The 27,705-nt window shown below is 39.0% G+C and overlaps 1 protein-coding gene across 2 annotated transcripts; it reads left to right on the top strand.

Annotated features, from left to right (window-relative positions):
* The first annotated feature begins 1,613 nt into the window (after positions 1–1,613).
* On the top strand, positions 1,614–27,362 carry LOC103705724 (serine/threonine-protein phosphatase BSL3). Of its 2 annotated transcripts, none has more exons than XM_008789555.6 (21): positions 1,614–2,146; positions 2,467–2,527; positions 2,824–2,902; positions 3,033–3,112; positions 3,201–3,295; positions 3,426–3,525; positions 8,801–8,870; positions 11,215–11,316; positions 11,403–11,484; positions 18,297–18,476; positions 23,067–23,349; positions 23,548–23,788; positions 23,985–24,155; positions 24,706–24,944; positions 25,365–25,449; positions 25,564–25,662; positions 25,751–25,950; positions 26,060–26,135; positions 26,230–26,365; positions 26,438–26,577; positions 26,693–27,362. In XM_008789555.6, exons 1-21 carry the CDS (start codon positions 1,756–1,758, stop codon positions 26,774–26,776), a joined length of 2,994 nt encoding a protein of 997 aa, XP_008787777.2. In that variant the 5' UTR covers positions 1,614–1,755; the 3' UTR covers positions 26,777–27,362. The 2 variants fall into 2 exon arrangements, with proteins under 2 accessions (XP_008787777.2, XP_038970458.1); XM_039114530.3 differs by having other exon boundaries at positions 23,545–23,788.
* The last annotated feature ends 343 nt before the right edge of the window (positions 27,363–27,705 follow it).

Raw genomic sequence — 27,705 nt, 5'->3', positions numbered from 1 at the left:
AAATTGATATTTGTATGTATACCCTCATAAAACTTTATTATTGTACAAATGCCCCAATATAATGGTCGTTCTAACAGTGTTAAGAAAAATCATATTTATATTAATTAAAAATAAAATAAAATTTTAAAATTATGCTATTGTCCTTGTATTCTTCTGTTACTATCGAGATCACGATTTATTTGCATGTCTATTCATTAAGGGTATTCTAGTCATTTTAATTTGAAACCGTTAATTTTTTAACGTCGCATGGGTACATATGCAAAAATAAAAATAAAAAGGTAGAATAGCACAATAAGTATTTTACGAGAGTATATATGCAAATATCAATTTTAAAAGGGTATTCATGCAAAATTCAATATTTAGGAAGTTATTCATGTAAAAAATCCTTTTTCCCACCCAGTCCCTCTCTAAATATAGCTTTCAAAGAACATCCTTCAGGCCAACGGAGCGGCTTAGTGGCATTTTATTGAGTGTATCATGTATAAAATATTTATTTTAATAAAAATAAAAAAATTATTACGAAGGAGTTGAAAGGCCAAAGAGGGGCCATAACACATATTAACAAGCTATCAGTAAACCCTACTCGACTCGCAAAAAATTACGCAACATCATGTCCTGCCCCAGGACACACAATTGCAATCTCCCCATTGACTCGCCCTATGCATATTAAAATATAAAGTTGCAGTTCACTATAAGTTTGATGGTGTTAATGATACCATGGGACCCATGCAAACATAAGGAGGAGGCCATTCTATTTCATGATAAAGTATAAATTAATTGGAAACCTTTTCACCTCCCCAACCCCCCCCCCCCCCCCCCCCCCCCCCCCCCCCCATCTCCACCCATTTGTCCACCCACTTCACCCCATCCTCTGCTGAGGTCGACGTCGACGGCGAGTCCGATTGGCTCTCATGCATCCTTTCCCACTCCCTCTTTAATTCAGCTCCAACGATCGAAAGCATGTACTTCCCATCATGAGACATCGGGCACCAAGCTGGTTCCCGGCTCAGCCGGTAAACACCGAAGGGCCCCACCGAGGGTTGCGCCGTCGCCCGCGCCGTCCAGCTGTGGCGCCGTACCGCCCCGGGCACCGGCTCCTGCCGGTGGTCAGGGTCTAGCCTCGTCCACCAATGCAGGGAACCCCCCTTTCTTTCTTTTTTCTCTCCTAGCCTTGAGATTTTCTCCCGTTGATTCCTCGGCCGCTTCTTGGAAATAGAGAGAGAGAGAGAGGGAGATGAGGCCGTAAATAGAAAAAAGAAAAAGAAAAAAAAGAAAAAAGGGAAAATATTAAAAATAAACAGGTGGAGACGGACAAGGGATTATATTATCTCAGCCTTTCTTTTCTTCTCTCCGCTGCCCTTTCCTAATTAAATTTCTCCTCCTCCTCCTCCTCGGATTTTATATCCATATCCATTGCTATTTGTATTCCTCTCCCCTCCTCCGCTCGCGCGAGCGACGTGGGATTCGTTCACGGAGGCCGGGAGAGAGATCGAGGAGAGATCCAAGAAAAGAGAAAAAAAGCTAACCTCTTTCTCTCTCTGTCTTAGAATTCGTTCCTTTGTTCCGATCCGACACGCCGCCGATACGGACGAGAGATTGCATCGGGTTCGGGACCGAGCCGCGGCGGCTGAGATGAATTCCGGCCGATTTTGTCGATAAATCGGGCGGTAGGGCTCCGCGACGTCGAATGCTCGCCCCGCATCGCGCCGGTAGGCCGCTGCGAAACCCCCGCGCCTGTCTCCCCCGCCGCTCGCCATGGACGTAGACGCCTCCATGTCGACGGAATCCGACCACGATCCGGCCGCTGCCAACAACCACGACGGCCCCTCAGCGTCCTCCGCCTCCTCGCAGGCGACGGCAACGGTGCCGCCGCAGGAGCCGCGGCAGCCGCCGCCGCCGCAGCCCGCCGCCGCCGCCGCCGCCGGCCCGCGGCCCGCGCCGACCTACTCGGTGGTGAACGCGATCATCGAGAAGAAGGAGGATGGGCCTGGGTGCCGGTGCGGGCACACGCTGACCGCCGTGGCTGCCGTCGGGGAGGAGGGTACGTCCGGGTACATCGGGCCGAGGCTGATTCTCTTCGGCGGCGCCACCGCCCTCGAGGGCAACTCGGCCACCCCGCCGTCCTCTGCCGGGAGCGCCGGCATCCGTATGTGCTCTCTCTAATCCTCTAATTGCTCTCCTTCTTTGAAACCCTAATTTCTAGTCCTTTGTTAGAAAGATTTAAAGAATCTATTTTTGCTATTCTTGCTTTCGTATCTTTATGAAGAAAGATTTCTGAGGAAGTTGTGCTAAGTATTCATCAAAAAAAATAGGGGAAAGTGAGATGGAAGAATACAGAGTTCTGCTATTGGATTGAAAATTAGGTCTTTTGTGTACATAAGCGGGCTGCTGTATTTATTGATTTGCGAAATTTCTAGACTTGAAGGTTGCTTTGTCGTCCAAGTGTGATGTTTTCTGTGATTGCAGGTCTCGCAGGTGCAACTGCTGACGTCCATTGTTATGATGTGTTGTCAAATAAATGGACAAGGTAAGCTCATAAAAAAATTGAGTAACTAGTTGCAATATAGAGCATACTTTAGCATCTGCTTGACGTAGATACATCTCAAATGATTTCAAACTATCTGGCTTTACTGGACTTTATTTTCATATATAGTTTCTTTTGCATCGTTGTTTTGGGTTTTGTTTAGCTGGAAATTACTTCTGTTAAAAGAACAAAAACTACGTGGAACTAACATTTTGTACACTCTTTAACAAACTTTATGCTTAAAAAACATTTGGCATCCACATCAGCAGTGTGATGATAGTGCTATCATATGATTTCAGGTTGACACCACTGGGGGAACCTCCGTCACCAAGGGCTGCACATGTTGCGACTGCCGTGGGTACCATGGTGGTAATTCAGGTACTTTCATAGCTAATAACTTTGGAAAGATAAGCTCTTCATGTCAAGTTTTTAGTATCCAAGCTGAAAATTTTTAGATCTCTTAGATGAAAACTTCTTTTAGCTGATTTCTTTCTTGTGATGCAATCAGGGTGGAATTGGCCCTGCTGGTTTGTCTGCAGAGGATCTTCATGTTCTGGACTTAACACAACAGCGACCACGATGGCATAGGTTATGATCATATCTAAGCAACCAGATTCTGTATTACTATATTATCACTGTATTAATTAGTGCTGCGATTGTTTTTGCATGATTGCAGGGTTGTTGTCCAAGGACCTGGCCCTGGACCACGTTATGGACATGTGATGGCTTTAGTGGGGCAAAGGTTTCTGTTGACTATTGGTGGAAATGATGGTTAGCTCTTCCTTTTTTTCCTTCTCGTTCATGCGCGTATGAGCATGTCATCATTACCAGCAAAAGTTGGATGCTTTCAGCATTTTCTGCTAATGTGAATGAGTTTATGAAGTTTAAACTATATTTTCAGGGAAGCGGCCTTTAGCTGATGTTTGGGCCCTAGACACTGCTGCCAAGCCCTATGAGTGGAGGAAGTTGGAACCAGAGGGTGAAGGCCCGCCTCCATGCATGTGAGTATTCTCAGTAAGAGTTTATTTTTCTCTCCAATAAGATAAGATTTCTTGTCATATCATTTCGTTTCATGATCATGCAGTTATTTCCTCTAATAAGATTTTCTGACCTTTTAGTCGATGTACATGGCTTCTTATTGATAATGCTGTACTGCCAGCATAATGACACGATCACACAAACAAACTTTTTAAATCCTTTCTGCTATCTCTAGATATGTCAGTTCATGATGGTCAAATGTGTCAGTGTTGCTTGTCTAAGATCTCTCTGGAATTTTATTATTTAAAAATGCAGGCCACTGCAAAAGTTAATTTCTAATTTTTCTGTTGTTGAATACCAACAATCTTATCGGGTTTCCTAAAGCTACATGATGGTTGTATTTTTTAACTTATTGGGAAAATTATATATTGTTTCATGGTCCAGATATGTTCTCTGGTAATGCTGATCAGTGTTGTAATGAGGGTACTGGGTCATGGATTATAATAAGATCAGATCATAGACTGAATGGCTGATTGTAAGATTTTTTTTTACAATTTCTTTCAAATTTTTTTGAAGTTAAATAAGAAATGTAAAAATCAAAACATGAGTCAAGTATAAGATAGATTAATTAAGAATAGAAATCCATTTATGTAATAAGTCTAGTTTCCACCCTCATAAGTCCATATATAGCATGTCTAATGAAAGAGACATCACTTCCAATTGTTCAAGATCCTTAGGTACCATCGCTCCAAATGTATCAAGTCAATTTTCCTTTTAGCTAGAATAGTTTATTAAAAAATAATCAAATTCTAACAAATGGCTATAAAATTACATATATTTTCCTTTTGCTTTTGACTTCGCAACCTCAAAAATCCCTCTTTTCCCCCTACATTTTAGATGCTAAAAAACTCACTAGATAGCTAATTTTGTGCACTTGAGGATTATTATGATAAGTAAGTAATTTCTAAAGCTAGTCATTCTGATTGATGATAGAAAATGGTCTTCCATGTGATTTAATATGTAGATAAGATAATCAACTTGGATTTATGATCCAAGGGATTGTATGACCCATTTCATAGATCTAAATCTTATGATCCTAAAAGATCCTAATCCCAGGATATAAACCTGAATTGATCAGGCTATATTCATCCAGATCATAAGATCCAGATCATGGATTACAAGATTGTAGTATCAACAATTTGATGCCTTTTGGTATATTCTCATGTTTAGTTTTTGTTTCAAGAATTTATTTTATGTAATCTTGAAATGTGATTTTAGTGCTATAGTTCTCATACTTAGTATTTTATTTTAGGTCTGATTTGGTGTTTGTACTGATTTGACATCTAGTTAACTCCTTCGGCAATATCTCATGCATCTATTGATGATTTCAAGAAACTAGAGAAAAAATATTGTGGGCTTGGTATATCTTTATATATTTTAGGTTTTTGTAAATTTCACGGCATGTAGCTCTTCTCTATGTTGTTTTCAGTTTTTTTTGCTTCGTCATAAATTATGGTAGATTCTTCGTGAACTGTAGAAATTACTCATCATCATGCTTAGGAATAGAGCATTTTTCTTATATTTGTTTCATGGCAATTCAAGTTGCCATTAATAGCTTTTGGTAATATTATTGATCATTGACATCATGATTTCGTGGATTAGAGCTATCAGTTGACTTATCTATATAACTAAAAGTTTTAGAATATTAATCAATCTGTAATTCCCCTTTGCTCCTGGCTTTTTACTAATACTATCATTCTTGTAGAGTATTTTGAACTATTAATGCACATTTGGTTTCTTTCTTTCTTACTGGCAATGGCTTTTTGGAACCTTGGATGTTCTAATTGTTGTAATTAGTGATGCTATAGGAAGATATCTTGTGCCATTTTTTTTGGGGTGGGGGGCTAATTTTGTAGAATGTTTTCATCTCCCGCCACGATGAGCTTCTTCTTTATTCATTAGTGATAAGTGATAACCCTTTTGAGTTTGACGTTGGCACCATAGTCAAAACTGTCTTTTTTTCCCAAATAGGTAAGGTTTTTCATTCATTGAATGATTGATAGCAAGTGGCAAAAGAGGTCCAATGCACAAAATGATGTCCACATTATCCAGCTTATTCCTTCGCATTATGGAGCGAGAGTAGTAACATTTCCACATTTTCTAGTTATGCTCGAAGGATAAAACTAGGATGCCTAGGTCCATTTGGATGGCTCAAACTTATTATTTCCATTCTATACTGATTGTTTTGTATGCTTAACACCAGATTCAGTTGCAAGTAAATCTATTTATTTTACATGTTCTCCTTGATGAATTCATGAGATGAATACACTTTGCACTTTTTCTTTATTTCTCTATTTTTATTATTTTATTGAGCTTCTTCACATTCTCTTTATGCTGCGTGAGTAGGTAAAACTCTTTGAGATGTAGAATCCTTCATTTGTTAGGTAATCTCTTTAGTCTTTTTAATCCTAGAGCATTTAGTTGGCACATTAATTCTAGCCACATTTGGTGGGCTCTAATTCAGTAGCACTGTGCTCTAATTTTAAGCGGGTGTTTGGCATTGCTTGTACTTTTCAGAAAGTTATTTCCAAGAAGCATTTCCATTTGAAGTTCTGAAACAAAGCTTACTTTTTTGTATATTTGGTAGTTGGTGATCACATATTATAGAATAATATTTTGTGGACGGGCTTACCATATTTGAAAATCAAGGAGTAAGCTTACAAGAGGAGATGCGAGAAGCTTGTTTTCCTAGCTTCTCCTAAAAGTCGCCTTTACACTTGTGCTTCCTTAAGAAACAACCTCCAAAATGATGTTACCAAATACGTAGGGCATATTTAGTCTTGTTTAAAGTAATTTTCTAACTTCTTAAGAAACAAAGTATTTCTTGAAAAATGTTGGGTGACATTATTTGAAAGTGCTTCTAGGAGAAGTGAAATCGGAAAAAAAACACTTTTAGGAGAACCTAGAAAATGTACCTTGCAGTTTCTACTTTTGTGAGAACTTTCCAAAAAACAGGAGCAATGGCAACATGCCCTCAGTTTTGTCAAAAAGCACTTTTTTCACTATAGAAGTCTGAGAAGGACTTTTCCTGAGTAACACTAGAAACGCCATTAGTTGGAGGCATAATAATAGTGTTTAATTGAAGACACTACAAACATAGCGCTGTGGTGTGGATCTATATGTAAACAGTCAAATTAAAATTTAGATTGAAATGAACAATAACTAATGTGATGGATTTAAAATGATAGAAGGGTGAGCCTTGGGCTGAGATTGAATTTGAAATATGGAGGGAAATAATAAGTATGGAAGTAAAAGTAGAAAAAGGAAAGGTCGAGGACGATATTTTATATCAAATGTGGTAAATATCATGTAATTGCAATTGAAAATGAAATATGAAAGGAAATAATGAGTACGGAAGTAAAAGAAGAAAGAAAAAATAAAGAGGAGGATGATAATTAGGGCGGGGTCTAGAAGTCAAGGCCAAAACTAAATTTGGGATAGACTTGTGCAGATGATAGTCTGGCTGGAAATGTGAGTAAATAATATGCACACATAGTATATAATTGTATATAGAGTATATTTTTATATCGAGGTTCTAAATATTGATACGGTAGTGTGGTGTCCCACTATCCTGAGTGTCGGGACGGGATGAGTTGGGAAATGGAGTGGGACATGACAGGACATCCACTGCCCTGAATGTCAAGATGCGGGATGCCCCTTTCCATGGAAAAATCAGGCTAGCCCTGTTTACTATGGAAAAATTGGCTGGCCTTGTTTAAAATCATGGTCTATATAATATAGATAAAAATCTTTAATAACAGATCCTGGCCATCCATTCATTTGAAATGGATGGCCATGATTAAGATCCCATCTTATTACCTTATAGCCATTACATTCTTAATTGCTCTTCTTCTATTATGTCTTTCCCTTCCTTTGAGTCCACTGCATTTCTCTTCGTCTTGTGTCCATTCCTCTTCTAGTTTTTGTATATCTTCTCCCTCCATTCCCTTTGCACCCTTTTTCTTCCTCCATTCCCCTCTCCACTTCTCCTTTTTTGATGGAAGGGTGTCTAGGTCTTTGAAGTACTTGAATCTTTGATGGACCCTATATTCCTCACGGCTTGTGTCCCTAGTGAACTCAATGCCTTCCATATCTCATGCAGCTCTTTGACCCATGTTCTTTTAATGACCCTTGAAACTATAATAACCCTGATGCTCTTGGAGAGTGACTCCCCCTTCCTTTCTCTTTGTTTACATCATCATAATTTGATTAATTTCTATATGTATCCGACCTGTTTACTGGATCAACAAATTAAAATCTTCTACTTATTGTCATGCAAAGAAAGTCCCAACATTTCAGTGGATGATGGCTTCACAATCATTTGTTAAATATTCCCCCTGCCTGATTCAACATGCATAACATATGATGGGATCACAATAATCAAATATTCCTCTCGTATCCAAATGTTTCTTTGGTTCAGTGGTTTACATGCATCCTTTATGTAGTTTCTACACTTAATGTGCTAAACGCTAGTTGGTGGTCCAATAGATCTTCATGGGACTTGAGCTGGACCTCTGTTATGGTGCTTTTCTTTTGTGTTCTATGAAAGAAGCCTCTGGATAAGGTGTGAAAGATCATCTCTATGTCATGCCATCTTGCTTGCTGTACCCAAAACAACAGAAAATGAGAAAGTATAAAACAGTCTTATAGGCATATTGACATCCACCTATAATAACCATTACCATGTATAGGATGAGATGGACACTGAAGAAGAGACATGGAAGACAGTGGGCAAAACCAACTGCCTAGCATGACAAGAAAGTGCAATTGAACCAATATAAGTGAAAGGGAAGAGAGATATTCCTCTAATGCTTGTACAATAGCTATAGTTAATTTGGATCTGTTTATCTGGTTTTCCATGATGGTATGATGCAACTATTTGCAGATATTGACCATGGCACAAATATCACTTTTTAGTTGAACAACCTGTTGCCAGCACTGGTTTTGAAGGTGCAAATTGAGGTGATGAAAGATACTGATGCTTATTATGAAATGAACGTGATTATAGTGTGTAATGCTTGTATATAATATCCTTCTACTGCCATGCCACCCATGAATATATCGGGCAGTTTGCTAGCAGTTAATTCAATTCATTTATGTTACCAACTTGAAATAACTTTTTCTACAAGTTTTGAATTATCATTTTAGATTGTTAATGCTTTAATTTTAGTTATCGAAGTTCTCTAATGTGCTTAGTGTCCTCCTTATAAAAACTCACTGCTTAGTGTTTGTTTCCAGGTATGCAACTGCAAGTGCACGCTCTGACGGTCTTCTTCTGCTATGTGGAGGGAGGGATACAAACAGTGTAGTGAGTCAAAAAGTTACTTTAGAGAATGATAACTGTATCAATAGGTGCTCTTTACTAATAGTTTAAAAGCAACAAGATTTGATATTGACCATCATTATTGCTAATAACATTTGTAGGTTATGAGAGTTATTTCAATATTAATCTGCATTTTTTGATTGTTTAAGAGTTTGCATTATAGTAGTATGTCACTGTTTTTTAGGGCAGTCTAACTATTCTCTTAGGACATTGGGTCTTCTCAGGGATCTGATTTTCTACCATTTCTTTAATATTTTACATGCAAGCTATAAGTTCAACTAGTAGACTAACTTATCGCTCGTTTCTTGGCGCGCGCACGTGCTGACCTGGGCTTGTGGCGCCAAGGCTGCGTGCGCGGGGCTGCTTGCCGCGCGCTTCTTGCACGCGCGCGCGCCGGCCGAGACCTGAAGTGCCCTGGCCGCGCGCGCGGGGGCTGCTTGCTGCGCGCTCCTTGCGCGCATATGTGGTCTGTTGGCTGCGCGCCTGCTCCATGCATGTGCACGCGGGCTGGTGGCCGTGCGTCTGTTCCTTGCTTGGGCGCATGCCGACCATGGCCTGAATGGCCAAGGCCGCACGCGCTGTGCGGTGACCTGTAGTGCCCGAGTGGTTTGGGCGCCCATGGCACTGGGCATGGTCGTGCCAAACCTCTGCACGAAGGCCGCGTGCGCAGGGCTAGTGCGTGCCGAGCCCAATTCCAAGGGAGACGGATGATTCGCACTAAGCCTAACATGAGGTTCGGCTTGGTGTGGCAACAAGGAAAGATGGCTATCCTCGATGGACATGAAGTGGGCACTTGGCGAGGTTGGGCTTGACTTGGCCTCCGCCTTGTCCTCTTGCCGTCACATGTCCTCCTTGGTTAGGCCGCCATCAAGGGAAGAATTTGAGGGAACCTCACCACAAGGTTCGCCGTCTTGGTACCGGACTCTGTACCGCTGCCATCTTATTACAGTATCGGTATGCGGTACAGTACGAGACTTTGAGGCTTGCTGAGTGTTAGTATGGTATGAGATTGCATACCGGTTCGGTATCGGTACGATACAGTATGGTATTGACTGGTACAACAAACTTTGATATGCATATTTGATGCATCTATGATTAAACTTAATTAAGTATGTATATAGTGCTTAGAGGATAATAATATTCAAGGGATGAATCATATATTATGTTGCCCAATATCTTTTTCAGTTGATAGTTTAATTAGTGAAAAAACTATCATTAGTTATGTAAAAGTATGTTTGAATTTGGTACATCTATGATCAGACTTAATTATGTATATAGTGCTTAGAAAATAATAATAATCAAGGGACGAATCATATATTATTCTGCCCAAAATGTTTTTCAGTTGATAATTTAATTAGTGAAAAGCATATCATTAGTCATGTAAGAATATGACATCAAACTCAAAAGGAAGTTCACTTTCTAGGCTAAAGTAAACTATCACATTATAGATCTTCTTCCTAAAACAGGGCTGTCTACATTTCATTATCATGTTCGTTGTGTTTCTTTTTTTTTTGTTCATTTTATGTTTCTCTATATATCTTAGCAGTTAAAGGGCCTATAGGTAGTCATATGGCAACTATGTTGCATATTGAGGAAATGCTTTTTTCAGACTCATGCCATTAAGGAAAGTGCAAATATTGCTTGTTGAAAGAGTTGATTGTGAGCAACCAAGATACTGTGCTCATTCAAATTAGGGGACTGCATGAAGGTGCAAGTAGGCTAAGTGAGATGTAAATCTTCTAGTTGGCAAGGGTTCATGTTACAAAATATGAATGTTAAATAATTCTCTATGCTGGTAATTAGTTAAAAGCAAGGTTTTCCTCACCAGTTGGTACTGGCATGTACTGACCGTAGTAGTATTGAACTAGTACATGGTACAGAGGGCGTACCGGCATTTGATACGCAAAACCAGCCTCTGTATCGAGCATACCGACACTATAATAGGATGGTACTGGTACAGGGTTTGGTATTGAGAAGACGAACCTTGGTTAAGAGACTTGAAGTTTTTTGTACTGATGCATTTGCCTTAGATCCCTTTGGATGCTGACATTTGAAGAAACATAATAAGTACTGAAAGCAATCATGCAGTGTTTATTTGTTGGCCACACACCTCTGCCATGTCAATGAACTACCTATGCTAAATCTAAATAAGCCTTGTTGCTTATTTGCAAAGGATCTATATCCGTCATTATCCATTGTGGTATATATAATTTATTTGTTGATATTTCTGAATGTTTATGTTGACTAAATATTGTGTTTCAGAATTCCTTCTTAAAAAAATTATGGTTACTGATTCACATGATTTTTTCCTTTTAACTTGTTTCTATAGCCCCTATCAAGTGCATATGGTCTTGCAAAACATAGGGATGGACGTTGGGAGTGGGCTATTGCTCCCGGTGTCTCTCCATCTCCTAGATACCAACATGCAGCGGTAAGATTCGTCCCCTGTTACATTTCTGCCAATTCTTTTTATACATCATATTCAGTTTAGTTATTGTAAATGTCATATTGCTGTAGGTTTTTGTCAATGCTCGACTTCATGTATCTGGAGGAGCTCTTGGTGGTGGGCGTATGGTAGAAGACTCGTCAAGCATTGCAGGTAGTTTTTTGTGTTTGTGGTTTTGTGGCAAGTAGATAGTTAGATAGACAACCTCGGAGTTGAATTTTTATGGTAACTTGACATTGGTACTTTGTCATCATTTACTAGTGAAAACTGAAATGCTCTACTAGCTGCCTGTGGTTTGAACTTTGAACAATATGTTTTTTTCCCTATCTATCTTTATTCTTAAGCAAAAATGTTTTAAAGGGAAAAGGTAAAGTGTCTTGAGGTGTACATTCATTGCTTCCAGTTAGATGAATTAGAAGAGGATGCTAATGCTATCTATGTGCTGGTTTAACATGTATATATTGTAGCATTGAGTGTTAGACTACAACCCGCAATAAATAATTGTGGGGATCAAATCTTGACATTTATCAGGATCTAGTGTCATATCCTTTCCAGATGGATTTTATGTTTATTAGAAAACAATGATCTCAAACCTCTCTTTTATATGGTATATAGGTGCGGTGGTGCATGAAAACAAAAAAAATCTTTTTTTTTTTTTATGAAGATAGAAAATCTACTTTGGGGGCTTCAGGCTAGGCTCCCAGGCCTGGAAATTTTCATAGGATTAGGCTTCCGCTTGAGGTCTAAATGGGCTTTGACCTGAATTGAACTGGAGTGGGCCCCACCCAAGTCCGAGCTCAGCATTGTGCAAATTTGAGGGCTGGATCTCTTCATGGACGGTGGTGGAGCCGAGCTTGGTGTGGCAAGAGAGACAGAGGAGATTAAGGGGGAGAGGAGAGAGAGCGAAGAGGGGCGAAGATGGGGGTGTTGGGGTGGGAAAAAAGGGAGTGAGAGGGCAGAGGTGTGGGCAATGGGGAGAGAGATATAAAGAAAGCAGATTTCTGAGGGGTTGTGGGTTGCTAGAGGGTATGTGAGATAGAGGGCCAGGGGGTTTTGAGACAGCGGACCGGCCTTGGTGAGCTTTGAATCGATTTTAAATTGGGCTCTACTACCTAGACCCAAGTTCACCTGACTTGAAGCGAGCCCGGCTTGGTCCCATTTCTGACCCTGGTTGTAAGAAACACCTGTTCAATCTCAAAAATTACATCAATGGTTAGAACCAATCAAATATCATGAGACAAAAGATGTAGGATACAAGAGGCTGAGGGCAAGTTTACCATGTTGTGTTTTTATGGACCAGTGAAAAATGTTTACAGCGATTAGAAAGTTGGAAATCAAAATGGAAGTCCTTTTTCTTTTATATCAAGATGTGGCATTACGAGTCCTAGATATTCTATAATTAATTCCAATTGTTTCTGGTTCTTGGGTTGGAGATTTTCTTTAATATTAAACTTGAGCTTTACTTCTGAACTTTTGTACTTCTATCATTGGCAAACCTTTGAATATGTGGCCGGTATCCTCATGAATACTTTTACTTTTTTTTTTCTTCTCCTTTTTCAACTGTTTGCTTTTTGCTTATAACTTGTGATTGAATAAAGAAGATCATTTTCATTAATTTCATATATTTAATTGCACCAACAAGGCTAACAAGAATTTCTGAATATGGACTTTATTTGTCAGTAATATGTTTTTGTCTTAAATTTCTTTGATGCATTTAAATTTTTTCTGTTGGCTTCCTTTATTTCATTTTTCTGTATCCCTGCCCATGTATTTCAAAGAAACTAAATGGATTTTTTTGTGTAATGGTGAGTGAGACTGAACCATATGGTGTGGTGTGTTTTATTAGGAACCATCTTATTATGGTTCATGGTGACATATGAGAATATGGGAGCACTAGGAAGGGGGGATTAGAGACATACTAAAGTTTTTACTTATGAAGAAATTTTGCTCTGGAACTAGCTGGTCGGAATTTTTGAGAAGAGAACTGGAGAGCGAGTTGGGTCATTGCAGATGGTAGAATAAAATTAGTGATCTAATCCCTTCCAAGGTTTCTGAGCTGTTCTTTATAGTATTCCACTATAATGTGAATTAGTCCTTAATCATAAAACCAGTAGAAAATATCATGATAACTTTGAACAAAGTTAGCAACATTTTGGGGACTTAACAGTGGTGGTTGTTAAGCATTGCTTGCATGGTATGAAATTGGTTTCTCACTTTATCTTGAGGAAACATTCTACATAGCCTTGTTGGAGTTACCAGCCAGCTGAGGATTTGGGAAGATTATGGAGAAGTTTGTCTCTTAGTTTTAGATTGCAGATGGGGGTTCTATCACCTCTTTTTTTATAGTTACTCAAACTTACTGTAGGACCCAAGCTTCCTATCTTGATTCTTGGTCACATGTTGGTAACATGATCTAATATGATAACCATCCACAACACGGAAATCCATAATTAATTGTAATGGTTATCCTAAAACATGAAAATAAATGTAGCAGTAGTTATCCTCTCTAACATGTTCACATAGATGACATATATGGAGGTGACTGAAGGTGTAGTTATCCCACAATGTTGTTACATATATCAATTTGAAGTGAAAAGTTCAAGTTTGAGAAGGATGGATTGTCATGGTGATTTGAGACCAACAGTTACTAATTGTTTATCAAATAACATCTAGTTTAGTTGATGTGGGGGAAAATGCTGCTAATGAAGTACGCTTAGAGCAGCTACTCTTAGTCAAGTCCTCCTTAAGAATGGCTGAGCTTAGTGCAGATTGGGCCTAAACAAGGTCCGCTGTACCGACTGTACCGACGTACCGGTGGGCACCGATACCGGTACGGTACCAAACCGAACCGGTACCGTACCAGTTCGGCTGGTTCGGGCCAAAAGCCAAAAAAAAGTTGAGATCGGTACGGGCCGGTAACGGTTCGGTATCGGCCGGTACCGGTTGCGAATAGTTGGAACCGAAAAATATAGCTATACCGTACCGGTTCCATCCGGTACCGGTACGTACCGGCCCATACCGACCTGTACCGATCGGTACGGCAGACCATGGGCCTTAATGAAATTTCAGCTTTTGGGCAGCATTCATAGGTGTCATCTATGAATACATACAAATGTATGTATAGATAGAAAGGGGGGAGAGGGAGGGAGGGAGCATATGTTTGCAGTTTGCACACTTATTTTAAGTTTCTGTATCTAATGGTTGTCTGAACGTGGACAAAGGCCTGATTTTCTGTTGCTTGAACTTGATTTGAACTAGGCCTCCCTCATTGGGCTTTGGACTGTCTTGGCCTTTAAGAGTTCTTGGAGAATTTTAAATGCATGAGGGTCATGTAAGTTCTTAGAAATTGTGTGTATTAGTGATGCTACTTGTTTTTTTCCTCTCTCTAGAATATCCGTTTGCCTAATGAGGTAGATAAGTTTTTGTAGAGATCTTTTTTTTACGCTCGCCCCTGTTCTCATCCAGGTCAATGAAGGATTAGGATTCCACAGGACTTCAATGTTGGGTTGATGCAATACTGTCATAAGCTTTTCGTTTGCTTTTGTTTTCAAATGTAATCTGGAATGATGATTACATTATGCAATGATGTTTTTAAATCTTTTAATTAATTTGTAGCAAAGGAGGCCATGGTACATCTATTTCTAAACCAAATATATGCTCGTGAATTGTGTGATTACTTTGTATAGGTTCATTATGATTTTTTGTACTGGTTAAACACTAGTTATATCCATTCCTATTGAGCTGAATATAACAGGTGATTTTGCCTCATTTCTGGCGGTTTTTATTTTACTTTGATTTAGAGTAGCAAAAGCAGTATTGAACTCACAAAGAGTCCATCTGGAGTTTAGATTGGTAACTTTATTGCATATTTTGGCCATAAATATTAATTTTACAACTTCCTTACTAGACCTCGAATTATGATTTATGTTGCTTTTGCTTTACAATCTATTTTTCTGGATTTCTTTCACTTGTTTAGGCTGCTGTTGATGTAATAGTTAACATGAAGAGCTTACACCTACCTAGCGCTGTCCTGATTCTAGAGTGCCTGAACTTGTTTTCTGCATTTTTGTCCTTTGCATTTTAGTTCCTCTGGGACCCAAGAATTTGTCAAATTTCTGATGACATGATACAAGTCCAATGGTGGATCCATCTGATCATGAACTGATGTCGTGAAAGAGTGGTATACATATTTGTGTTCTTTTGTCCAAATAATGTCTTTAATGAAAGTAGACATTCTTGTGCAGGAACTCTATTGGTTTTCAGATTTTGGTTCTCTTGGAATGTCCAAGTAGTGCCTCTAACATAGGCCTTGTGAATGGACCTATCCGAATTGATGATTGTAACTTTATAACAAAACTCATGCCCTCCTATTCTGATGATTTGTATCTCTAGAAGTTTGTAATTTAAAATGTGTAGCTGGGCATGCTCCAAGTTTGTTGCATGTTATTTCTGAAGCATAAGTTGAAAAATTGATGGTTAATTTCCCTTATTCTTTCCATCCTTACTGCAATAATTATAAAAATAATATCCCTTTTATCTTTCACCATTTACCTTAGAATGAACAGAGTGTGCTTTAGAAACTTTGACTTCATATGATATTCTGAATTTCTGATTGATTTGGGGCCTCAAGCTTCATTGTGATCAAGGACTGAGGCATGCACAGGCTGGCATTTGCCTCTGCATGCTTGTTCTGGGCGTTCCATGTTGCTTGATGCTTGTTGACACGTGCATGTGCTGAAACACTTATCATACTGCTATCAGCAGGAATGGGTACAGCATTAACTTTTAAGACCTTTGTATATGGTCATAATATCCTCCATTTCTCTGGGTTTTATGTTGTTATGCTGATATGTTCTCAATATTTTTAGACCTTTTGAGTTCTGTTTAGGATGCTTTTGCTATTTGCACTAAAGCACCTGTAAAAGGAAGTTTGTCCAACTTTGTTAGTTTGAGGCATGTAAGTTGACAACTCCCATGCTGAATTTGGGCGTTTATTCTAAATCTGTTAAACACGGAGATGCGCAGATAGGAAGGTGGTTGGAAGACTCTCCAGGTGTGGATTTTTCTTTTTATTTTTCTTTTCTTTTCTTTCCCTTTTTTTTTGCTTCTAGGTGTCTTGACAATTGATTATAAATAAAAGCGTAGCCTCAATAGGTCACTTTAAACTTCATCTTTTTCATGTGTTCCTAAGGAGGATGAGTCAGCTGGTCTCCTACATTGCAAGGGGGCTAGGTGTGTTGATAACTTTTTATAGCTTTGTTGGCTATTTCTTTGGTTACCCCAAATAATAATATAATTCTCTTTGCTACATGCAAGCAAATTATTTGATTCTTGCATTAAATGAACTTGCAATCTACAATGTGGGTGATATGGGAATAAGAGATATATGATTGTTGAATCTTTGGGACTACCAACATTCTTGAATTCATGGTCAAAAGCATGAGGACGATGTTATTCTATTGTTTTTCAGTCTTGTTGACGAGTAAGTCTATTTACCGGGCTAGGGGATTGTCATTTTAATGGGAGATTCTTAGTAAAATTCTTTCATTGTGATTTTTGACACCCTTAGTATCAAGACTCTTCAATGTAGATTCAGCTGAAGCTTTTGCGGGATCTCTTAGCAGAGTTCAGACTTTCTCCATTGGAGCCCTTCTCTTATAACTAGTTTTGGTAAACATCATCTTGCAGGCTAATGATGGATGTCCTCCATGAGAACTTTATTTTCTGATGCAGCATGGTACAATAAGGGCATATTTCTTGGTATAATATCAAGGTCATCTTTCTTAAGTTTTACCTTTTGGAAAGCGAATAAATCCGTAGACTTCTTTCTCGTGGATGTGCAAATGGAGTTTTCTATACAAAAACTTCTTTATTTGTCAACAACATATTCACTAATTATTATAACAAGCTTCTGTGGGAGGTATGGATTGTGATCCTCATAGTTTAGGTGCGCCACTTGCTACTGATAAAACCTTAGGTGTTATTACCTACATTTCCTTAATAAAGAAAAGGAAAATTGTGGTGTTAATCATCTTGACTAATCTTTGCTTTTGCTTTATTGAAAATCTTAGGCACTGATTTCATTGAATATTCAACATATTTCCTCCTAAGCAGTTTGAGATAACTAAATCTAGTGATATCTAAAAGCTATGTTAACAATGAAGTTATTTTTATTTATCATGTTGATTTTTTCTGACTTGTTCCTTGATGAACGAGCAATGATTATGGATGGTTTAAGTAAATCAATGTTTAAAGTCTCAGAACTTGTCTCAGTACCTTACAGTTATTGTATGCTACTGTACTGATACAGTATGTCTGTTCTGCCGCACAGCACAGTGAGATGTAGTACCAGATATAGCACGGTACAATGCTGGGTGTGTTAGTACCGATATCTTAGGCGGGGTACAATATGGCTGGCATGAAGTGGTATGGTGCAGTATTCCAAATTTTGGTTAAAATTAATATCAGAAATGCTTACATCAGTGAGCTATTTTCTTGTTTTTGAAATACTTCCATGGCAATTTACTACCAGAAGTTGAAGTGTGGATCACTATACAGTCCGAGATTGTTTGTTGCTACAGTGTTTTGCAGCATCATGAATGAGCTCCAACATAGAAACTGATCCATTCAAACTTGATGATTCTTTTTAGCGTTTCTTGTGTTGCTTGTGCTTATTCGTTGATTCTAAATGCTGTCAATCAGGCATGGTCAGTGAATCAGTCTCCTAGATCAGTTATCATGTAATCCACATGGCTGTTTACAAAAAGTGAAGTTGTCAATTTGTTTTTTATTTGTTGATTGATATGTTACATTAGTAGTGATTCTCACAGGTGCATGACAATCATATATACATGAATCTTTGTATGGCAGACTAGTGATGTTTCTTTCGTTTATTGTACCTTTTGGATGATGAATTTGTTTATAGAGATCTCACAATTTTTTTTTTGTATTCTTGTTCTGTTCAGTATTGGATACTGCTGCTGGGGTTTGGTGTGATACAAAATCTGTAGTCACGAGTCCCAGGACGGGGAGATACAGTGCAGATGCGGCTGGTGGAGATGCTTCTGTTGAGCTAACACGACGTTGTCGGCATGCAGCTGCTGCAGTTGGCGATTTGATTTTTATTTATGGAGGGCTACGTGGTGGTGAGAATTAAGATTTATTTATTTGCAACAATCTTGTCATCTTGGTGTCTAAGACATTGAAGCTGATTTGTATCCTTGCTTTTGTGCTGCATATTTTGAGCTTCTATCGTAATCATATGTGTTGGTTGCTTATTATGTTTAAGAAAATGTCGAAGTTTTGCTAAGCACTAGATGTCTAAAATGATACAGTATTTTACTATGTATTAATTCTATGCTCATGATGCTATTGATGGTGGCTGCCATCATGGCATCGTACACCAGGAAATTGCCTTTTAATATGACCACTTCGATTAGCAAATCACATGCAATGTTTTTAATATTGTGTTACAAGTGATATACATCTCTATATATCATCACAAATTACCTCAACCACTAATTGAACTTTGTTGGAATATGAAAGTTAAAAAATATTTTTTTTAATGACATTTTAACTATACTTCACATCATTCTTTTTTTTTAATTGTTGTTTGCTTCAACTCCTATTTTGAAGAAGAATAAACCTTGAAAATTGATACTATATTGTTTGTCTTTACTCACATTCAGACAAGATTAATATTATAGTGTGCACCAATTAGTTATAATTATGGGGGCGTTTGGTAACCCCAACAGGATCACCACGGTGATCTAAGATCTCCGGTGATCCGAATGCTGCGGTGATTTGATCCCCAATGATCTAAGATCAATGTGTTTGGTAGGCCATGGTCCAGTGATTAAAAATTTTCGGATATCCATTAGTAACTTGTTTGGTATGGTACGGAGATCCAAGATCACCGACCACATAATACCATAAATACCCCTGATATATGTTAGATGGATTTTTTATGTTTTTAATTCTCAAGAATCAAAAATTAAGTCAATATGCTAATTCTTATAATAGCTCCATAATTTTGTCACATATTCTACTTTTAGTAGCCCTTATCATATATTTATTAATCATATAAAATATATTATAATAAAATATTAATATATTTATCAATATATTAATTATTAATATATTCTATAAAAATATATTTATTACTCCTATAAATTATTAATCTTATAAAAATATGTTATTTTTCATTATAGAATTAATATTTTTATTTATACTTATAATAATTTTTTTAATACAAATAATTATTTTGATTATAAAAATAAGATAAATAGGAGTAATATATTAAATATTTTTATTATATAAGTATAAAATATAATAATATATTTCTACTATAATTTAAATTTATCCTTCAATAATAATATGATAATAATATGATTAGTAATATATTATAATATAATATATATCATTAATATAATATATAATATCAACATAATATTATATATATATATATAACTTTGACATAATATATTGATGGTATATTGATATATCAATTTTTCTGCTAAATTGAGGGGTATTTTTTGTCTTTAATTTTCAACTCAGGATCACTGCCCTGGGGTGATCTTGCATTTCCGACCTCAAGGACAGGTATCCCATCACCGGGTTGGGCGGTGATTTGAGGAGTGGAGATGATTTAGGATCACCGCTACGTAAGATCACCCTGGTGCAACCAAACGCGGTGATCTCATCACCTCCACCCACATCACCCTTGATCCTGGGACGATTACCCCATACCAAACGCCCCCTATAGATTGCGGTATCACACATTCTATTCATGCTTGTCAAGGGTGGAGAAATTAGTTGTTAGTATCAGTTATACATGATCTAGTTTAATTTTCTAGAAAGTGGGATATAGAAAAAAACTATGATTGAGAAGGAATGGGAGATTGAGCTGACATGTTAGAGATTGAGAGGCATGAACTCATAAAAGATGACTAGATTTGTTATTTGAGAGTGGTATGGAGGAGTGGCTGCAAGTTTAGAGGTTAGATACTGCGTTGGACAGTAGATTATGGGTGGTAGTGGAAAGGGTAAGATATAGGTTATGTTATATGGTTGGATGTATGTACTAGACTGATGCCAACTGACCTACTAGTGGATCCTTGTTGCTTGACCCATTCCCACCCATAGATTAACTTTTTGATTGTACCAGACCTCCCTAATCCACCTACCAACTTTTGTAGCCCTTTAACTCTACTCAAGCTATCTAACTGGTTAAATCTGATTGGAATAGTCTTTATCAAATGTTCACATGATCTCAATTGCCCGAACTTTGAAGTGATACCTTCTTTCGAAATCTCTCCATAGCCATATTTTGCTTCCGCGTCTGTTTTACAGCAAGCAACCGAAAATTTTATTTATCGTCATGACATCTTTGCTCGAGTTTGCAGCCGTGCCTGTTTATACAAAGGGTAGCTAAGTATATGATAAATAGAACTCACTATGTATGAGCATGGTAACAATGTGTTTTAGAATTTTAAATTGGTTCTACTTTATCTTAATCAAGAGTTGCTGAACCTGGTACCAATACATACCTTACTGAGTTGAGGCGTACCAAAAATAGGGGGAGGTGGGGGGGGGAGAGAAAGGGGGAGAGGGGAGGGGGGGTGTGAGAGGGACGTACCTTGGTGTCACGGTACAGAACTGTAATCCTACGCATCATCGCCATGGAGCAGCTGTCGTTGTGGAGCCATTGTTGTCATGGAGTTGTCGGTGGTGGTGGAGCATCGAGAGGGAGAGGAAGCTCCCGAGAGTGGAATCGGGAGGGAGAGGGAGAGAGGGAAGGAGAGGCATACTTACGAGCTATCGTCATAGCATAGTCATCGGTGGCGGCGGAGCATCACGAAAGAGAGGCAAGGGGAGAGGAAGCTCCGGAGAGTAGAATCTTGAGAGGGAGAGAGGGGGAAGGGAATGAAGAGATTGGGAGAGAGGAGAGAGAGAAGAGTCGAGATAGAGGGAGAGGATCGGAAGGGTGGAGGGGTATTTTATAAAAAAAGGGGGGACTGGATTGACCGACTGAACCATTTGGTCTAGTTTAGTACACCCGACCCCCCGCTCTGGGATGGCTCTAGGGTCCTTGATTTTGATGTTAAGATTATGTTTAAGTATGTCTAGTGTGCACCTAGCAAAGTTCTATAATAATGTCTCCATGGTTGTTAGATGCTACCTACACTTCTCTTTTGGTTTGCAAGTTTCTAGTGCCTAACCACTGCCAAAGCTGCAATTTGACCTGTATTTAGTGGTTTTGTTCAGATAAAAGATTTCCATATTCAGGGAAAAGAGATTGAGATGTTCATCGGTGGGTTTGGTTAGACATGGTCGCATCAAATTCTCTAGGAGGAGAGGGAGGAGAGAGGGGGGGGGAGGGAGGGAGGGAGAGAGAGAGAGAGAGAGAGAGAGAGAGAGAGAGAGAGAGAGAGAGAGAGAGAGAGGTGAGGGTCTTACCTGTTGTCACAGAACCCTAATCCTACTTGGCATCATCGCCGTGGAGCAGCTGTCGTTGTGGAGCCGTTGTTGTCATGGAGTTGTCGGTGGTGGTGGAGCATCCAGAGAGAGGATTGAAGGGAGAGGAAGCTCCCGAGAGTGGAATTGAGAGAGAGAGGGAGAGAGGAAAGAGGCATACTTACAAGCTATTGTCGTAGCATAGTCATTGTTGGCGGCAGAGCATCGCGAAAGAGAGGCAAGGGGAGAGGAAGCTTTGGAGAGTAGAATCAAGAGAGAGAGGGGGAGAGAGGGGGAGGGAATCAAGAGATTGGGAGAGAGGAGAGAGAGAAGAGTCGAGAGAGAGGGAGCGGATCAGAAGGGGGGAGGGATTTTTATTAAAAAAAGGGGGGGCTGGATTGATGAACCGAACCATTTGGTCTAGTTTAGTACACCTCAAACCCCCGCTTTGGGATGGCTCGGGGGTCCTTGATTTTGATGTTAAGATCATGTATAAGTATATCTAGTGTCCTCCTTGCCTTAAAGTTCTATAATAATGTCTCCATGGTTGTTAGGTGCTCTTTTGGTTTGCAAGTTTCTAGTGCCTAAGCACTGCCAAAGCTGCAATTTGACCTATATTTAGTGGTTTTGTTCAGATAAAAGATTTCCATATCCAGGGAAAAGAGATTGAGATGTTCACTGGTGGGTTTGGTTAGACATGGTCGCATCAAATTCTCTAGGAAGTAGGAGAGGGAAGGAGGTGAGGGAGGAAGGGATAAAATGATCTTTTAAGGTCAAGATAAGGGTATAGAAGTCTCATGCATACATTGCTTATTATTTCCTTTTTTTCAATCTTTTCTTCTGTAAAAAAAATTGTGTAGGGTCGCCTTTATATTATACTTTTTTTTGGATGAGTTTATATGTCCAGAACTACCATTAGTGGAGGGAACAAGTGGATATTGACATCATATTTTTTATATTCTAAAAACCCATGCTTCTGTTGTTTTGGAAAAAATGTATACAATTTTTCTTCTGATGCTAATTTTTTTGAGATAAGTTGATGTTAACTGAGGTACGGCATACCGTATTGAATTGGACTGTATGGGGTGAACTGTACCATACCGGTTCAGTCCGATATGCGGTACGGGGGCCGTACGCCGAACCGGCCCCCATATGGGACATACCGACACATTAACAAGGTGGCACCGGCATGGAGCCTGGTACTGAGATGGCGTACCTTAATGTTAACCATCATAAGTTGATTGCTTTGGTTATTGAACGGATAGTGATTTCTTCCGCAGGTGTGCTTCTTGATGACCTACTTGCTGCTGAAGATCTGGCTGCTGCTGAAACAACAAGTGCAGCTTCCCATGCTGCAGCAGCTGCAGCAACTGCCAATGTACCAGCAGGAAGATCACCTGGAGCACCTGGAAGATTCACATATGCTGATGAAAGATCAAGGCAAGCTATTCCAGAAGCAGTTCCTGATGGTGCAGTTGTGCTTGGCAATCCAGTTGCTCCTCCTGCTAATGGGGATATGTACACCGATATAAGCACTGAAAATGCCATGCTGCAGGGACCAAGGTAGTCTGCCAGAAATGATATGGATGTCTTATTACTATTCTGGCTTTGTTTTTAGCATATTTTAGCAGTTCTTTTTTTTTTCCTCTACGTATCAAATGAAAATTGGCCAAGTCTTTCAATTTTTTTTTGTGGAAAATTAAGTGGAATTTACTAAAATTAATTGAAATATGTGATTTAGTATTGATTTTGGTGCAGGAGACTGAGCAAAGGTGTGGAATATTTGGTTGAAGCTTCAGCAGCAGAGGCTGAGGCAATTAGTGCTGCTCTTGCAGCTGCTAAAGCCCGGCAAGTTAATGGTGATGCCGAGCAATTGCCTGACCGCGATCGTGGTTCAGAGGCTACGCCAAGTGGAAAAGAAATCTCAAGCTTGATAAAACTTCCTGATGGTTCCCTTCCAAATGACTCTGCACCACCTGGGGTTCGGCTACATCACAGAGCAGTCAGTATAAGTGTCAATGTGTTTTCAGCTCTGTATTTTATTTTCGTATCGCTTGATTGATTTGCAAGACACCATGTTTCATCCTATGTCTCCATTAGTTTGAAGCATAGTGGGTAACTTAATGTTGTGGCAAATCCAGTGAGCTACTTCTGCTTTATTGAACCATGAAATTGACTTTTATTTTTTGATCATGCAGGTGGTTGTAGCTGCAGAGACAGGGGGTGCTTTGGGTGGCATGGTCAGGCAGCTTTCCATCGATCAGTTTGAAAATGAAGGCCGGAGAGTCAGCTATGGTACTCCTGAGAGTGCAACTGCAGCTAGGAAATTACTAGATCGGCAGATGTCTATCAATAGCGTGCCTAAAAAGGTAGACTTTATTGTTATATTTGAAGAGAACTCTAGCCTGCAGATCGAGTGCATGGAGTTGATTTTTTGCATTTTGGATTAGAAAAGGGAAATTTGAGTCAATTCTGGTTTAGTTGATATTGACACACAAAATGATATGAAATGCAGAAAAAGGAAAATGATAAAATAGAATATGTTCCATCTCTTTTCTTCTTGTTGCAACACTAAGATGAACGGAACTAACTTATCCTGTTTGGTAAAAAGAGATATAATTATAAATAAAGGATTCAAATCATGTGGGGGTTTTTTCTGTGGAATTGGACATCCCAACACTTTGGACAGTTGATGTCCTGTCCTGTCCTGATCTGATCCCATCCCGTCACTCAGGATGGTGGGACACGTGGCTGTCCCATTGGGCCAAATGCTTGGGTAAGTAAAACATAAACCCTAATTCTAAGTATCTATCTGTCTGTCTCTCTATCTGTTTTTTTTTCAAGTAGTCTTTAAATATTTAGATTTTCCAACAAGATTTTTCATCTTATTTTTCTAATACATTTTTTTTACTAATGCAGGTTATTGCACATCTTTTAAAACCCCGCGGTTGGAAGCCTCCTGTACGCAGGCAGTTTTTTCTGGATTGCAACGAAATTGCAGATCTCTGCGACAGTGCCGAAAGAATATTTTCAAGCGAGCCAAGTGTTTTGCAAATCAAATCTCCTGTTAAGATCTTTGGTGATTTGCATGGTCAGTTTGGGGACCTTATGCGCTTGTTTGATGAGTATGGTGCTCCTTCAACAGCAGGGGACATAGCGTACGTGTCTTCATAGCATAATTAATGGTTCTGTGCTTGTTTCATGTTGCTATATTCTAATGCCATGTTAGCTTACACATTGCTGTGTCATGTACTTCAGTAGATCGTTCCTTGGAGATTCATTACTGGATTACTAATATGGGTTGATTTTCCGGTATAATATGATATCCTGTATTGTATAATTTGTATTAGTTGATATGAAATGTGATGGCACTTTCATCTTGTGTCTATCATGCTCCTCATGTCAAACTAAAAGTACCTCAGATACCTGGTTATGGTAGAAGATTATTATTTTACTCAATATGGCATATTGCAATAAAAATAGCTGCATACTTTTCATTTGGTGTTTCAATTGAAGTATCTGTTTGTTTTAGCTGATTCTTTATGCTTGTTATGCTTATTGGTACCTGTGATTTTCAGTTATATTGATTATCTATTCTTGGGAGACTATGTTGATCGTGGCCAGCATAGTTTGGAAACTATTACTCTTCTCCTTGCGTTAAAGGTATTGCTTTGGCATGTATGCATACACTTACTTTTGGTTTGGCAGATGAAGTATCTTGGGGAAGAAAAAATTATTGTTAAACCAAGCTAAACCATTACTGTTTGATATTTGCAGGTTGAATATCCTCATAATGTACATTTAATTCGTGGGAACCATGAGGCAGCAGATATCAATGCTCTATTTGGCTTCCGGATAGAGTGCATCGAGCGAATGGTAATTATACTTTTTTTGGGGTCTTCTTGATCGTATTCTGGAGCCAGTTTGTTGCAGATCGTTATTAATTTACTTTATCTGGGAATAGGGAGAGCGAGATGGAATCTGGGCTTGGCACCGCATAAATCGACTGTTTAATTGGCTCCCTTTGGCTGCACTAATTGAGAAGAAGATTATCTGCATGCATGGTGGCATTGGTAGGTCCATAAATCATGTGGAGCAGATTGAGAACCTTCAAAGACCAATTACAATGGAGGCAGGATCAGTTGTTCTTATGGATCTGCTTTGGTCAGTATTTCAACTACTTATAATGCCTTCATTTCATTTTTGCCTTCTTTCTGATGTAAAAATGACATTATAGTAACATCCCACTCTCGCCATTTTCTTTTTCATGCAGGTCTGATCCAACAGAAAACGACAGTGTTGAAGGATTAAGACCAAATGCTAGGGGGCCAGGCCTAGTTACTTTTGGGGTTAGTATTTTTACCTTTTAGTTTGGTTACTTTCCATCTCTACTGTAATATTGGTGGGCTCTGTGTGTCTGATGCTTTTTACTTGTTACTGCAGCCTGACCGTGTTATGGAGTTCTGCAATAACAATGACTTGCAGTTGATAGTACGAGCACACGAGTGTGTGATGGATGGTTTTGAACGTTTTGCTCAGGGACATTTAATTACTCTTTTTTCAGCAACTAATTATTGTGGTAGGTATTTGTCACTTGGAACTAAAATTATGTTCATTTTCTTCTGCTAATCGTTTTATGGTGTGGATATAGGCACTGCAAATAATGCAGGGGCAATTCTAGTTTTGGGAAGAGACCTTGTAGTCGTTCCAAAACTTATTCATCCTTTACCCCCTGCCATTAGTTCACCCGAAGCATCACCAGAGCATCATATTGAGGATACATGGATGCAGGTATCTCTCTGCTCGTCGTGTCAACCTGAAGTGTTCAGGAGGTTTTATGCTTTAGCTGTACTGTAATCATGACTTCTCGTGAGTTTGATTTTTCAATCTTTTCTTGTGATATCAGGAGCTTAATGCCAACAGACCACCAACACCAACTAGGGGTCGCCCTCAAGTAGCAAATGATCGAGGTTCTCTTGCCTGGATATAGTAATCTGTCACATATTTAATCCTTCCTCTTCTATGGCCCGAGGCTCCCTCCTGGTGGTGATGCGGCTGTTCCTCGTTTAGACACGAGGAATTGTATCTGTAAGATAGGAGTCAACCATGATGGTCTGGAAGGGGTCAGCAGACAGCCACATTTGAAATTGCAGAGCATCGGCTGACCAAGGGTGAAATGTGTGATCGGCATGTAACTTAATCCATACCCTCCAGGTGGTTGGTTCGCTGAGCCAGAACTAGTTTGATCTGGAGTTGCCTCAGTTCCTGCGAAACTTCACCTGTGTATATTCAACGTTGCTGGCAGATAGGTGAGTGTATGTGGTCTTCTATGTTGCTCATGGCAATGATGGATAGGCTTACTGTACTAGGTATTCTTTCTTATTATGTTTAGATTCTTCTGTTCGGAAAACATAATAGTGTTGGTGGAAAGCAATGATGAGTTCTACAACCTATATTGGCAGTCATGTATGATAGATATTTACATACAGCAATTTTTTGCTGTAATTTCTCTGGTGCTGTGATGTACAACAATGTATGTTTTGAGTGGATAACATATTTGAGGTTTGCTGAAGAAATTATTTAAGTGCTGAGGAGTGGGCCTGTTTCTTTGCCTGTGTTATAGTGAAGTGGCGGTGATCTTCATATTGGGAAGATTCCGAAATGCCTGTATTACCACGCATGGAGCAATGTTGGATGAGAAGAGGACAGAGATCATGTAGTTTCTGTGAAGTGAGGTGGCGAAATTTCACAGCTGTCAGAACACTAGATGAGAACTTTTTGAAATGTTTTGGTTAATGCCGAGAAACATCTTTATAACGATCATAGTCAAAGCATGCTTGTTGGCGAAATCATTTTTTACAATCCAAGGGAAGATTTCTTTATGCGAGAAAAGTGTGGTGATCCTTTCACCCGGAGGAT

This window comes from Phoenix dactylifera, chromosome 1, assembly GCF_051530095.1.
Source record: "Phoenix dactylifera cultivar Ajwa chromosome 1, Ajwa_hap1_PhDact_Kaust_v1.1, whole genome shotgun sequence".
NCBI lineage: Eukaryota > Viridiplantae > Streptophyta > Magnoliopsida > Arecales > Arecaceae > Phoenix > Phoenix dactylifera.
Note: the sequence above shows the minus strand (reverse complement) of the source record. Positions and strands in the feature narration are given on the sequence as shown.

Coding starts and splice junctions, on each gene's coding strand:
- LOC103705724 (XM_039114530.3), top strand. CDS start 1,756: ATGGACGTAGACGCCTCCATGTCGACGGAATCCGACCACGATCCGGCC. Junction 2,903..3,032: donor GTACCATGGTGGTAATTCAG/GTACTTTCATAG, acceptor TGATGCAATCAG/GGTGGAATTGGCCCTGCTGG. Junction 23,350..23,544: donor GCCATGCTGCAGGGACCAAG/GTAGTCTGCCAG, acceptor ATTTTGGTGCAG/GAGACTGAGCAAAGGTGTGG.